Here is a 14,776-nt window from a genome sequence, read left to right on the forward strand (position 1 = left end):
AACCCAAGCAATTCTTATGACTAACGCAGAAAGGGGAGCTAAATATTTTGACCCCCTTTTTTTTTTGGGGGGGGGGGGGGAAAATTTATGTGGTTGTTTCTTTTTTTCTTTCGTTTTTTTAAAAATTGTTTGCGTTTCCGTCTGATTTGTATTGGAATGATTTATGCTATGTTTCTGCTTCATTCTAAACAGGCCCGAAGCATTTTTCATCGTATTCCTTTTAAAGGGGACAAATTTTTTAATTTTGGCTTTTCACACCCACGTTACTAACCCATGTTGGGGCTAATCGATGGGCAAATTGTAAACCCTTATACATTTTCTCAGTGTAATATTTTTCCGCTGACAAACAGCTCTAACTTTTTTAAGCCAGGAGTCAACGTTTCAATGCTTTTATTTTTGTGAAGGGGGAAAGTTATTCAGATGCTCGTAGATATTGTGATTAATGATGTAGCAGCTACCGGTGGATCTGTGACTGCTGGCAGAGACATATTTTATTGGCTACGCCTTGGAGGTCGGAGTAGATTAGCTGAAGATGAAGATGGTTCTCCACTTTAAAGGTAGTATTGGTTGACTGGATCTGACATTGACCACCACTGTTACCCATCACTTGTTATAGGGGCGTACGCATGCGCGTCCTTTTTGGAGATATGCTGGATGAGTGATGATTTAAATTTAAACTTGTGATAAGAAAAAAACTCTTAGAAGTTAATATTTATAAATAAATTAAACATTAAAGAATATGTCCATTAATTCTTTAAATGAATAAAACAAAAATATACAAGATAAATATAAATTAAAACACTATCCCTCTATTTAAATATTGGATATGCTGAGAAGAAAATTACACAGTACACAATGGTAGTAAAAATGTGGATATGTATTTACATTATTACGTTCACATTTCCGACATATCAAACTTATCCAGAAAATAAAGTTTCCTTTTAAAAGGATAGGCTTGCACAGTTGTGCCGTCATCCCAACCCTTTAAATTTGTTTTTTGTTTTTTTTTTTTTTTTTTTGGGGGGGGGGGGGGGGGGGGGGGGTTCAATTTATTATCACATTTTCTTTTTTGAATTACGGTTAATTTGTATATGCATTAAGGGTTTATTTATGTTTTGTATTTTTTTTTTTGGAAAAAGAATTTATTTTTTGTCAAAACGATTTAGATCTATTCTCTATTGTATAAAACTAATAAAGGAAATGATCAAATCGTAAAAAAAAATAAAGGAAAAACAAGTGTGCACATCTCATTTCCCCTTTATCGCAAATGCATAATCAAGTTCCTTTGCTTTTATAGACCAAGTAAATGCACTAAAAATACTTCGTTAGTGGTAACACATTTATGATCAGCAACGTGGCACAGGTTAATGTTAGCTGGGGTAATTTTTAAATTAACCTCAACAAAGAAGTTGAAATTGGCCGTTCAGTAGATCTAGAATATAATCTTCGATCATGGCGTGATTTGTATAAAGCAGGACCCATGCACCCTTTAGAAACGGAAATAATATACTAAAAGTCACCATCCTTATTAAATAAAACTAATACAGGACAAAAAACAATTATAAAAGAAACTAACTTTTGCGTCTTGAAAAAACAAATGAAACGGAAACAATTTCTTTAAAAATTTTTTAACGGTTTAAAACCGATAAATCAAATAAAAATAGAAAATTTCCTTTTTTATATTTCACCAAAAATGGGAATTTCCCAAAGAACCCAAAATAAATTAGATTTTCCGTAAAATTACCCCGCCTTTAATGAAAGGGGAAACGCCCGAAAATTTTCACGATTTCAATCGGAAAACATGGCTTTTTCAAACATTAAAACCGAAAGACCCGACGGAAAAAGGGCCCAAAAGTTGCCCATTGGCAACGATTGCAGGGTGGTTTTCCGTTCAATCATTTCCCCCAACAATTTTAACAGGAAACCCCCTTACCGGAACAAAATTTTTCCCCGATGAAATGGGAAAAACACAGTGATATTAAAATACAGAAAAAAAATGAAAAAGGGAACCCGGCTTTTTTTTTACATAAGGGGTTTTCTCTGTAAGTAAAAAAACGGGGCCAAAACTAATTAAAGTGTCCCGCAACAGCTTTCGTTTCCTTTTAAAACCTCCAAATTAGAAAAAAAACATCAAACAAAGGGGAAAAAACACGGTAAAACCTCATGGGGGAAATTTCCAAAAACATTAAAGGGAAAATATGATTTTTTTCAAAAGATTGGGGTTAAATTAAAAAATTTTGGCCCTTTTATCTAAAAGGGGGTTTTCGGGAAAAAAACCCCTTTGGGAATAATTTTTTTTCAAAAAAATAAAACAGGGTTTATTTTCCAATTTTTTTCCCTTTTAATTTAAAAAACCGGGCTTTGGGTAATTAAATAAGTCGAACTGAGATTAAGGATCAAAGTGTTTAAAATGCGTCATTAAATGGTAGATACTGACAAAACAAGTAAAATTATGAGAAAAAAAACGTTAAAACGTTTATAAAAAATATGTTTTCACTATCAGTTGGAAAATAAGAGAAAAAACAACAGCATCAATAAATATCAATTTAATATATTTAATTCTGAATACCAAGGTGTCAATATATGTGTACACTACGTGACATTCTGGGATCAGTGTGGGGCGTTAAACACAAACAAAAGAGTGGTTATATCAATGGTAGAATACTACGTTATCGCGCGCCTGCTGAATGCTCCCACTCGACCATTTTTTGCAGAAAATCCGTCGACTCGAAGGTGAAATACAATTTTATTATAAGAAAACGTAACAATATCAAAAAACGCGCATCAAAGAATGGCTAAAGAACTTGAGATAACTGTAAAAAAAAGTTTATAGATTTATTGTCTGGTTAAATAAGGCCTGAAACGGAATAAGTGTTATTCTCTGAATGCTCCATTCCGCCCTTTTCCGATATATATAAGAACTAAGGTTGAAAACCTTTTTAAATATTATTTTTAACGTACCCGAATATAAACCGAGTCATGTTTACATTTTTTTTTCTAGAATGGTTTTAAACATTTCTATTCAAAAGTCAGTTTTTCTTAATTCTTTTTATAAAAATGGAAAATGCTCCCATTCGGACTCGATTTCAGAGATGCTCCCACTCGGACTCAAATATATATAGATTTTGAAAACACATTTCTGTGTTAAGCTTTTATGGATTAATTTTACATTCTACACAATTTTGTCTGTAACTAATATTTGTTTGGCGACATTAACTTTTCCTTCTTTTTACAGAGATCACTACTTTGATTCTGAAGAAAGACATCGTTGGGCAGGAACAAGAACAGAACAGAAATTTTATAAAGACTTGTACAAAGTACATCATCTACATAAATTATATTCACATATATCTTAGGTGCATGAAAATTTACAAACAAAATCTGGATATCACATTTTACGTTATCAATAGTTTCATGATAATAAATAAGTAGATAAACAAATAAACAACAAACAACATGCATATAGCTATGGAAAAAAGATGTGCATTTACTGTATACTTTTATAAATAGAAAAAGATTAATTATGAATATTATTGGAATGGAAACAAATCATTTGGAGAATGAACATTGATTCAATTCAGACATCGGGACGTCTGTAGCCGAGTGGTTAAGGTCATTGACTTCAAACCACTTGCCCCTCACCACTGTGGGTTCGAATCCCGACAGGGACTTGGATTCTTTAATGTGAGGAAGCTATCCAGCTAGCTTGCGGAAAGTCGGTGGTTCTACTCAGGTACGCGTTCGTGTCTGAAATAATGCACGGAAGGGCACCTGAGGTCTTCCTCCACCAGTAAAGCCAAATGACCTATACTGTGTCGATGTGACGTAATACCCGAATACAAACAAACAAAACAAACAATTCAGACATTATTAGTTAAAAGTGTTATTTATTTTATTTTGATAAAAGTACAAGCTCATTTTTTTTTTTTTTTTAGTTTAACAGTTTAGTAAATTTGTATACTGATAGTAAGTTTTTAAGTGTTGTTGTCTTATAACGTCATAGCATTTACATATACAAATAAAATGGTATTTTTTCAAGATAACTGAACCATTCTTGTTTGAAGGAATCAATAAGACGACATTTAAATTCTGATAAAAACATAACCTTGTCTATATTGTTACAATTATCAAAAAATGTGTGAAAAATCCATAATTATTTAAAACAATGCACCATGGCAAAGATTCAACTGACAGGATCACTTTACAAAAAGTGCACTTGGCTTGTGTTGGTATCGGATTCGAAGGGATGATTCAAAATTATTGCAATCCCCCGCCGAAAAGGAGGAAATACATTTCAAAGGGGAAGTTTCCTTTACATACATTTAAAAATCCAAGTAATGACACTCGTGAAAATTAATGAAACGTTTTAAATTATAGCCTAGACATAATAAATCAATAATAACACTGCTATAAAAAACAAAGAAAAAAAATAACAAGCATTAAGTGAACACTTCTGGTCCTTATGCTCTAATAGTCACCTTTATTAAATATGTCCAATATAAAGTATCCAATACCTTAAGAGGTATGGTCCTTGCAAACTAATTATAGTGAATACAAAAGAGCAATAACTCCAAAACTGGAGGAGGGTTGTCATCCTGCTTAATTTGTGGTATTTTACTTTACTGTAATCTATCCTCCAGTGTTCAAAGTTTCAACTAAATTGATCCTTCATGACATATTGCGGTATGCCTAAAATACGAAAGTGACTTTTTTTAATGCAAAAACTGAACAAAAGACAATTACTTCAAAGAGCTATTATCCTTGTGTTTTCTTGAGTATTCCTCCTCACTGAGATATATCCACAGTTGGTATCTAAAATATTTGTTCCAGCTATGCCGTTCCAAGATGTCCTGCCATGTGCTTCCTTACGTCGCAATGTGGTTTATACCCTTTCCCATACAAACACAAATAATTTCTGCAAAACAAAAGTTATTTTATTTTTAAAATGTATAATCAATTTGTTTCTTATTTCAGCGATTCGATTTAACGAGGAATTGTTTCAACAGAACCTATTTTCTTCTTATTGTTAGGCCTATAACTGATCCTTTAAGAAGACATATTAACGAGATTGTTATGGTAAAATATGTCATAACTTTAGTTATTTAATTTTAAAAATGCTGTTCCATTGAATTAATACTGATTTTATGAATATATGAACTTGAATATAAAGATAGATTTAAAAAATATATATAATATCTTAACCCATCCGACTTTCAGGGCGAAGACCACACGAAAGCACGATAAATGGGTCCGCCGACACGCTCATTCTACAAAAGAAAATCTCGTGTGTTCCCGGTTTGAAATATCATTATTTCGGCTTAAGTATATAGCTTATCTTCGTGTCGGCACCCTTAAAAGTCGAAGGCGAAGACCCGATACGTGAGACTACTGAGTATTATCGTGAGTTCGTGTCTTTACTCGGCCTTCGACTTTTGAGAGGGGAAACACGAAAACACGAAATGACAGAAATCAGCCACCATAAACAGTTACTACAACTGCAAAATTAATGAACATTTTCATTGAACAACAGTATAACTAAATAATACGAAAGACCGGTGGGGACATTTCAACTTCATGAATTCCCGATTTCATCTTCATGAACTTTACGAATTCACCATTTCAACTTCACGAATTTACGATTTTAATACTTCACGAATTCACGATTTCAATTCATGAAATTGAAATCGTGAATTATTGAAGTTGAAATCGTGAATTCGTGAAATTAAATTGTGAATTCATGAAGTTGAAATCGTGATTTCATAAGGTTAATCGTGATTTCATGAAGTTGAAATTACTATTTATGAGATATTTTAGATTTTAAATTAAATTTAATTAAATTTTAAATTTAAACCGATTTCCGTTTTCTTTGTAAGGTGTGAGTGAAAAAACAAACTAATAAAAAATTAAGCATCACACCCATTCTCTTTCATTTCTTTTACTTCGTTATATTGGTTTTCATTTTATCACCAACGCTTAACTAGCTATAATTTTTCTTTGAAAAACCAAACCAAAAAAGACGCGATTATAAAAAAGATTGTTGACATTTTTAGATTTTAAAGACCGTAACGACCATCTTAAATTTCAAACTAAAGCTAACACCTCAATACTGATGACATGAGGGAGACAACTCGGGCTAATATTTGCGTTCATGTTGAATGTATTTACTTCCCTTTAGGAAACCTACGTTTTCATTTGTTTCATCATCTTATTTTTGTTTTGTTTTTGTAAGTTACTGTAAAATGTGTCAGTCATTTTTGTTGCGAGTAGTCATTCATTTAAAACTAGTTTTATGGCGAGAATTCTCTCGGAATATTTTAAATATTAATTGTGTATTTCTTGCTATTTTTTTGGGCTGATTTCTGTTTACTAAATAACTATATTGAAAACATTAAAATTTATATTTACTACGACAAAATGGATTTAAACCATTTTGGATTAAATCTGCATCATGGACTCTTCTTATAACAAATCCCACTCTGTAAAAAAAAAAATAAAAAGATCCTATTAACTTCGGCCATATCATGCTGGAGTTATCAATAAAATAAAACTACAATATACATAACAAAACAGTAACTATTTTTTTAATTTATTTCAAAATTCTTAACAATTAAAACAATATAACAATAGCACATTAGAAATGAAAGCACTTAGTCACAGGTTTGTCACATCTATCTAAATAGTTAAAAGTCTATTGCATAAGAAAGTCTACTTCTTGATCGTCTACTCGTCTTCTGTTTCTCTCCAGCCGTCCAAGATTTAGACTTGACTCGGAAATGACGTAAATCGGCTGCATGGTCCTCGTGTAGCATGGGCTTGTAGCTGATTGGATCACACAATTCTTGAAATTTGTAGAAGAACGCCTTGTACCCACTGTCGAGTAAATATATTTCAGGGTAGTTCAAAAGTGGGTACCTGTCTTTGTTCAACTCACGATCCTGACTTCTCAAGAAGCGATACCTGAAATGCATGAAAAACTATAGATTGAGCATATAGTTACAGAAAATAAGTAGATACTAGCTAGCTAGATTTTAATTTTAGACAAAACGCAATGATTTTTTTCAATGTAGATATACAATTCAATTTCTAGACAAAACGCAACGATCTTTTTAATGAAAATTATTTAGGATTGATTAAGTACAACAATGTCTCAAAGAATAACTTACATTTTCGGACCCCTCTCTGACGAGAATTCACAATGAAAGATCAGTACACGCGGCTTCTCTGATGTCGGTGTTCCTTGAAGCAATGTGTTTACAGCGTCTTTTGTATAGAGGTTCACCGCCCCGCGGATATGACCACCCTCAAATTCGTAAGGATACCGACAGTCGACAACAGTTACGTTCCCTAGTTGTTCAGTGTATTTCCCCTCTAGAACGTCCGCCATTGTTTCCGAAGAGATTGATTTGAGATCGCCATGTTTTCCAGGAATTGTGGGTAATGTGTAACAACGACTTCCGTCTGCGACAAGTTCACGGGATTCTAAACGCTCAACGGCTTCGATGATGTTGTTGGAATTCTGAAATGCAAATATACGGTTAAACTGATACATGTATATACCGAAACAAAGTCAATCGTAATTAAGGACATTCATTCAGACACATTTAATTTAGCCTATGTCTATATATATATTTTTTTCTTTTATATCAATGCATTGAAATGTGTTACTCTGAAATAATATACTGTATATGATGAAGTACTATGTACGGATCAAAGAAATAAAAATTCTGTTCTGTTCTATGTGAAAAGTTCCCGAAAATGTCTTTCCTATTGGAACAATTTCGGTCAAGTTCCAGCTTCCGTAATGCGCACTGGAACAAATTTTTTGACCAAGATATGTACAAACAATTGTTTTCACAACGATTTGAATATGCCCGGTTTTTGTGTGGGGGGAGGGGAGTGGAGGGGTTGCGATACATTGCATTTAAATAACTTTACGCGTCTTACCAAATAGTCGCCACCTTCCTTTGATTTCTTCGCTGCAGGAGATTCTACTTCAAGATTATCGTCTGCAAGTCGTTTTCCAGAAAACAAGTTTCTTCTAGCGTCGGCGGAATGGCGCGTGTTGGTGAAACGGGACGGAATCTTTATCTGTAAAATAAAACAAAAATGCATTATCCATAATAAACCCATAAAACATGCATCTAAGTTAAATTAAAGTCAGTTAATTATCGAATACAATATTAAATACCGCTTATAAATGCCAGTGACAGTGGCCATAAAATGTGTTACATTTTACATCCTCTCGTAAACAGACAGGCAATGTCTGCAGTTTTTCAGATTTTTTTATCTGGAGCGTACCAATTAAATCGTTTGATTGCGTGATTTTTTTCTATCACTTCATTGAAGAAGTATAAATATTTCCATATAAATCCATAAACATGTAGACTTATATAATTGTAAAACAACTTATCAAAAACATAAGGATTATATAAATGTTTTGTTTGTTTTGTTTTTTTTTTTTGTTTGTTTTTTTTTTGTTTTTTTGGGTTTTTTTTGTTGTTTTTTTTTTGTTTTTTTTTTTGTTTTTGTTTTTTTTCAATTTAAGAAAAAGGACTTACCGATAACTCGGCCCCTGAATCATCTTCTAGTTTGTCCTTTCCATACGGCGTTATTACAGCCTCGATCTCGTCCCAGATTTCACCGGAAGTTGTCTGCATCGGAGATTCCCCAGCGTTCTCAAACAAACGAAGTCTGAAAGTAAAGTGATTGATGCCATTAAATCATATGATAAGTTATAAAACATTACTAACATTTCTTATGAGATAAATTTAAGATAAATTAAAAACTAATTTTAACGCTTTTGTCTTTAAAAAAAAAAAGAGAAAGGAAGACGACTGTTTTTATATTGAACTTAACTGCTGACTGTAATTGCAGAATATTTGTTATTATAAAACAAATTGTGTATGAAAACAGAAATGGTTTATTTATTCTTCTTACGCCCATGAAACATGTAATAAAATGAAATTATCATATATTTATATTCCCAATATAAATTACGTACTTACCGTAAAGCCATTTTTCGTTGTATATAAGTAAATTTTAACAATTTGCTAATATAATTTGTATGATGTTTCAGTAACTGATGAAGTTGTAATGCCTGAATTTAAGAAATCTCTTCTTATATATACTCTTTAATTGGTCAGTGTCTATAATACTCTGTTCTCGTAATTATTAACTAATTATTTAGCTTCCGATATAGCTTTGAGCAGATTTTGTCCAGGCAATAAAAATTGAACAAACGCTGTGAAAAACATTTCCGTTTTCCTGTATTTACAGCTCCTTTAATTACAATTGTTATACGGTCATTTTTACACCTCTGCATTTTCCGGCTTGTGTGACAAAGTGAGCCGGATTTGTGAAAAGGTGATATTACTGTTTATTTAATTAATTGCAATTTTACACAATTCGCGATTTTTGTTTAGTTTATTTTATTTATTTTTTTAAATGGCATGATAGTATTGAGTGGAGGAGAAAATATTTGATGAAAATAAATAAAGCTACATATCAAATGAATTAATAAAAAAAATATATAAACGCTAATGTAAATGTTATTTCCATAATCGTATGATCGATTCTCGAAAGAGAAAGTAGAATAGAAACTAACATAGAAAGTAAGGGTGTCTCTTTTATTTAACACAAGGTTCCGGAAAAGAAAATATCATGCTATTATTTTTAGTACGTTTTTAACTGTTAAGCAATTGTGCATGCGCCAATTTTAAGGAAATAAACAAACATATCTCCTTACATATTCATACAAAAAAGGGAAAACTTAAGGCTTAAGCCTTTATATACTGAAGTATACTTGTATCCAAAAGATTTTGGACTTATAGAATCTTTTATTTTTACTTATTCTATTACTTCCACTATTAGACATGGTGGCTAATTTGGTACACTTTTGTGCTTCGCGTTGTCGCTAGCGACAGCACGACAAAGCATTGTCTTGTCGTTCTGTACGCCAAACGGCGCGTTGTCGAGTTGTTACATTGTCACTAGCCTAAAATCGAAGGATTTGCTACTTGTACAGCAAGCATCATTTTTAGAGAGAAAAAAGTAAGATTTCGTCATGAATCGACAGAAAACGTGTATATAAAACTATATAAACGTAACGATTATCCAATTAAAAATGACGTTACAAACGTGCAGTATTATAAAGTTTTTATAAAGTTTAATATACACGGCTGTTGTCAACTTGTGAAAAAATCTCACTTTTTACTCTTAAAAAGATGCTTGCTGTATAATAAATTCGTTATAAATATTTCTGACATGTTATATGGCCGTATATAACGTTTGTTTGCAATATAATCCTCGCCTAGCGGCTCAGATTATATTTTCAAACAACCGTTTATATAAGGCGATATAACCTATCAAAAAAATCTTTATACCTAATAATATAAACCAAGCGTCAGGGCGACAACGCGCCACACGACACACGCCTTGTCGCTTGGCTTATAAGCCAAACCGAGCGACAACAGGGGGTCGAACGTATAGCGGTGCGATACTTCTTTAAGCGAAGTGAAATCATGCGATACGGACTAATGGCGGATTTATTCGTGTAAACACACGTCAGAAAACTGACGACAACTGGTTTTGTTTTGGTGAAACAAGCTTATATTAATATAGTTTATTTCTTTTTCTTTTTTATTCTATAATTGAGTTGCATAGTAAGTACCTTTGTGCTCCGACATACAAAGACGCTTACTGGTCAGCATTTCATAAAAGTAAGCAAACGCTTTTGATTTTGAAATCAAACCAGCACAATCCCGATAAATATTAATGTATTTTTCTTTCATTTTTGCAAAACAACAGACAAGATTCTTTCCTTTCTTCTTCTTCTTCTTTTTTTCCTTCTATATTTCATTTTCTCAAAATCTATTTGCATTCTATTTGTTTTTGTTATATTTGGCAAATGTACATGTTTTCTAAGTCATTGTAACGCAAATTATATAAAAATCAGTTAGGCAATAGAAAATAAATAATTAGATTCTCATCCAAATTTTGGAAAAAAAGGGGCGGGTGGGTGGATTTTATTTTCTATTTTTTATTTTCCATTCTCGGTCTGGATATTACATGCGAGGAGGTCAATATTTGGGAATTATAAGCTAGTTAGGTGCTTATATTATGTGTATGTATAGATTCAGATTGAGAATAGAAGCTACATGATAATATATCTTGATTGTTATGACCTGTTTTATTGAACCTTTCATATTCCGACATCAAACAAATTGATGTTTGGACAAAATAATAACCAATACATACATGTATATTTACAAAATAAGATATCCTTATTTTATGAAAGAGTTGATTAAAGATGTACTATGCCTATGTCGATCAATATTACTTTTTCTGGAGTGAAGTCTGTTAAAAGTTAATTAATTAACCAATGAAGCTACACAAAAAGAAAATCCTATTTATTTATCACATAGCAAAAATAAATAAAATTTGGCAAAGAAAGTACGGAGATTTACCTATTAAAAAACGGCATCGCGAAAATATGTGACAAATGAAAAAAATGTCTGTTTCCTGCATAACCATTCAAAATTCTAGTTGTTGTTGATTTTAATTTAATCAGATTAAATATTTTATGATTATTCATTTTCTATTTCAAAAAGGCATTGTAAAAAACAAATCCAAATTTGTAATTTACGGCAAAATTTACCGATGTTGTTTATGAAGACAAACTCACAGCTGTTTATCTTGACTTGTCCAAAATTGGTCTTCTGTGGGTCCATACCTTTAAAGTTCTTTAACAAATTTCGATTTAACTGTCAAAACTGGTTATCTTTAGCTCTTTGAAATTTTATTAGAACTCGAGGATTGGCAGTAAGAAAATTATCTCGGAACGCATGATCCGATTTTTATTTAGCCAGGACCGAGACGGACGGACTTTCGGCCGCACAGATAATAATCATGCACTTATATACGTACATTCAGTCCTCGGCATTTGTACACGGTAATCAAATGTTAAGTTCTAGATATTAACTTTTTTTCTCTTTTTTCTTTCTCTTCTTCTTTTTTTTTTTTTTTTTTTTTTTTGAAAATAAAAATCGTTCGGGCGGAGCAATTTTTGGCGGGCGGGCGGGGATGAGAATCTAGGAATTTATTTTCTATAGCCTTAACATCGTTAAATACTATTCAAGCTAGAGAACATGTACACCCAATCATTTTTATTGTTCTTTCTTACCTAAAATCATTTTTTAAAGCCAAGTTCTATATATGTATGAGTTTTGTTACTTCTATCTAACTGATAGTCATTCTTGTAATATATGTTACTCTAATTTATTGCATCAGGGAAGACCCGCTGCTAATGTTGAGAGAACTTGTGGGTCAACCCTTTTGCCAAATATGTCATGTCATTGTATTGTAACTGTCTACATGTATGTATATGTCTTATTTTTGGCAATTAAATATGTTTAAATCAAAAACTGGTCAAAATATTTAAGTATACGCTGGGTTTTGGTGCGATAAAATAGCTGTACGCTGTTAAAGGTTCGATATTTTTTCATCATCACATCTGTTGTACATGTTTTCCTATGATTATACGAATAGTTCTACCATATACATGTACGAGGTATGTCCGGAAAGTTCATATACATCTTCATTTTGTATTGTATAACAATGCCTACGCTGTTCAAATTTTGTCAGCATAAATATACATGTCTAGCAAACACATTTATCAAAAATTATTGAACTGTGACTTACGTTTGTATTTTAACAGTATTTACATACAACATATATACATCGTCATGGAGCACTTTGACAGCGTCAACGGCGTCAAATTAACTTAATGTTTACCTACTATTCAATTTCTTCCGATTTCAATAGCCATGGTACCTGTCTGGCATATACTTAATACATGTAATGTTCCTTTGCTATTACGCCATGAATTTCATATTTAAAATTATTATTTAAAATCAAAGATGTCACTGGTTCCCATACAGTATGTGAGATGTCTGCCTTTTTCAAAAATTGTAACGCAATCTACGATATTTGGCCATGCTACTTTTGGTCGTCTGGAGCGTTTCTTATACGACATCCTGTCATCACCGCTTCTTAATCTTGTTTGACATTTAAACACAAGTTGCCTTTAACATTTTATGGTTGATTTTGTTTTTAAAAGTAAAGATTAAAATCTCATTTGGCGCCATATTAGCGTTGCTATGAAGTTAAACATCATTACGTTGCTCCGTCTGTGAATTTGATGTCATTTTTGCAACACAAAATTTACGCACCTTCATTGCCTATAATTGTCTTTTACAAGCTGTTTGTTTAGTATGACGTCATAATTTACACTAAATATCATGTAATAGTATCCTATGATGCCACACAATTAAAAGGAGAGTTTGCGTTAAAATTGCAACTTTTAGCAACTAATTATTCAAGTAGCTAGAGTTATGAAATCAAAGTGCTTCGTGATTCGTTGATCATGTTGCCATAGTGATTTGCGCTTTACAGATATTTATTTTATCATGACTTTTAGTTTAGAAATATGTAGCAAATAAATACTTTAGCAAAATATTCAATCATCAAATTGATATGACTGTTTATAATAATTTTATAGCCTTGTCTACGAACTTTCCGGACAGCCCTCGTATGTGTTCGTTTCCGGATTTCTGGATAAAAAAACGTCACCATCACCATCCATATAAGTGTTACTATTTGAATTAAATTTTAATAATTAGATATCTACCTGTGAGTTGGAAAAAGTAACCTTTACTCTAAGCTCATAGATAACTATATTTCTTGTCATCTCTCAATTTTTTAAAAACGTTCATAGCTACTGTATCTTTATTCCAAAAATGTGTCGCCCTTTTCAACAACAAGAGTCTTGCTTTTTTTACTTTATCTTGTTTGTGATTTATTTTTTCTTTTGATCATGGAATTTGTTGGGTTTTTTTCTGTAGCCTAATTTATAACTGAAGAATCAATGCAATTTAATTTTGTAGTTTATTTTCCACTTTCGTTCATCTATGATATGTCTGACATTTGATTTTGCTCTTGATATTAATTAGGCAATACTGTATTATTACTGAATTATTTCGCGCTTAAGATATTAGCGCTTTTCGCGCTGAATTCATTTCCGTGAATATTTGTACCCGCGAATAAGTTGCATGTAACAAATCCGCGAACATTTGTACCTTAGTTATCATCATGTCATTAAGAAGTACTATGCTAAATAATTCATAACTTTTACCTATACCTAACTGGTATTGTCTTGTCTTGCATGTATAGAATGTACAAATACAGAGACCTTATTGTGATATTAGTAATACATATTCTCTTTACCCCTCGCGAAATCGTAATTGACTTTTATCTTGCTTTACCTATCTTAAATGTCTATATTTTTACACATCATTACATTTACTCATTTGTTTTTCTTTTCAGTGTCTAAAGATGCCACGATATAAGAAGAAAACTCATTTGAGACTTTATAAAAAATGTCAACGTAAAAGAAAACTTGAAACATCGACATCACATCAACATAAATATGTAATTTATAATAGAAAACATATTATTAAATGATAAAACCTTTACTGAATAAATGGACTAAACAAAACGAATATTATCGTTACTATTGGTTATTTGATAGAATTTTAAGTTTCTGTGCAATAACTTATCTAATTTTAATATTTAACCTCTTGAGAGAAAAGAATATTTAAATTAACTATATCATAGTATAATACATTGATTGACACTGTTGTTTTAATTGACACTGTGATTTGCGTATGATTAGCATATAAACACAAAGCTTGATATTTCTTCAATATTGAAAAACAAT

At 31.8% G+C, this 14,776-nt stretch overlaps 1 protein-coding gene across 1 annotated transcript; it reads right to left on the reverse strand.

Moving 5' to 3' along the window:
* Positions 1–6,650: 6,650 nt before the first annotated feature.
* Positions 6,651–9,016, reverse strand: LOC132737292 (M-phase inducer phosphatase-like). The gene is made up of 5 exons (XM_060724553.1): positions 9,006–9,016; positions 8,559–8,691; positions 7,945–8,088; positions 7,164–7,516; positions 6,651–6,957 (listed from the first exon to the last, which is right to left on the reverse strand). The coding sequence occupies exons 1-5, from the start codon at positions 9,014–9,016 to the stop codon at positions 6,681–6,683; spliced, it is 918 nt and encodes a 305-aa protein (XP_060580536.1). The 3' UTR covers positions 6,651–6,680.
* Between the last annotated feature and the right edge of the window lie 5,760 nt (positions 9,017–14,776).

The sequence above is a fragment of the Ruditapes philippinarum genome, unplaced genomic scaffold (assembly GCF_026571515.1).
Source record: "Ruditapes philippinarum isolate M1 unplaced genomic scaffold, ASM2657151v2 ctg5661_1_1_1_1, whole genome shotgun sequence".
In the NCBI taxonomy this organism is placed as follows: domain Eukaryota; kingdom Metazoa; phylum Mollusca; class Bivalvia; order Venerida; family Veneridae; genus Ruditapes; species Ruditapes philippinarum.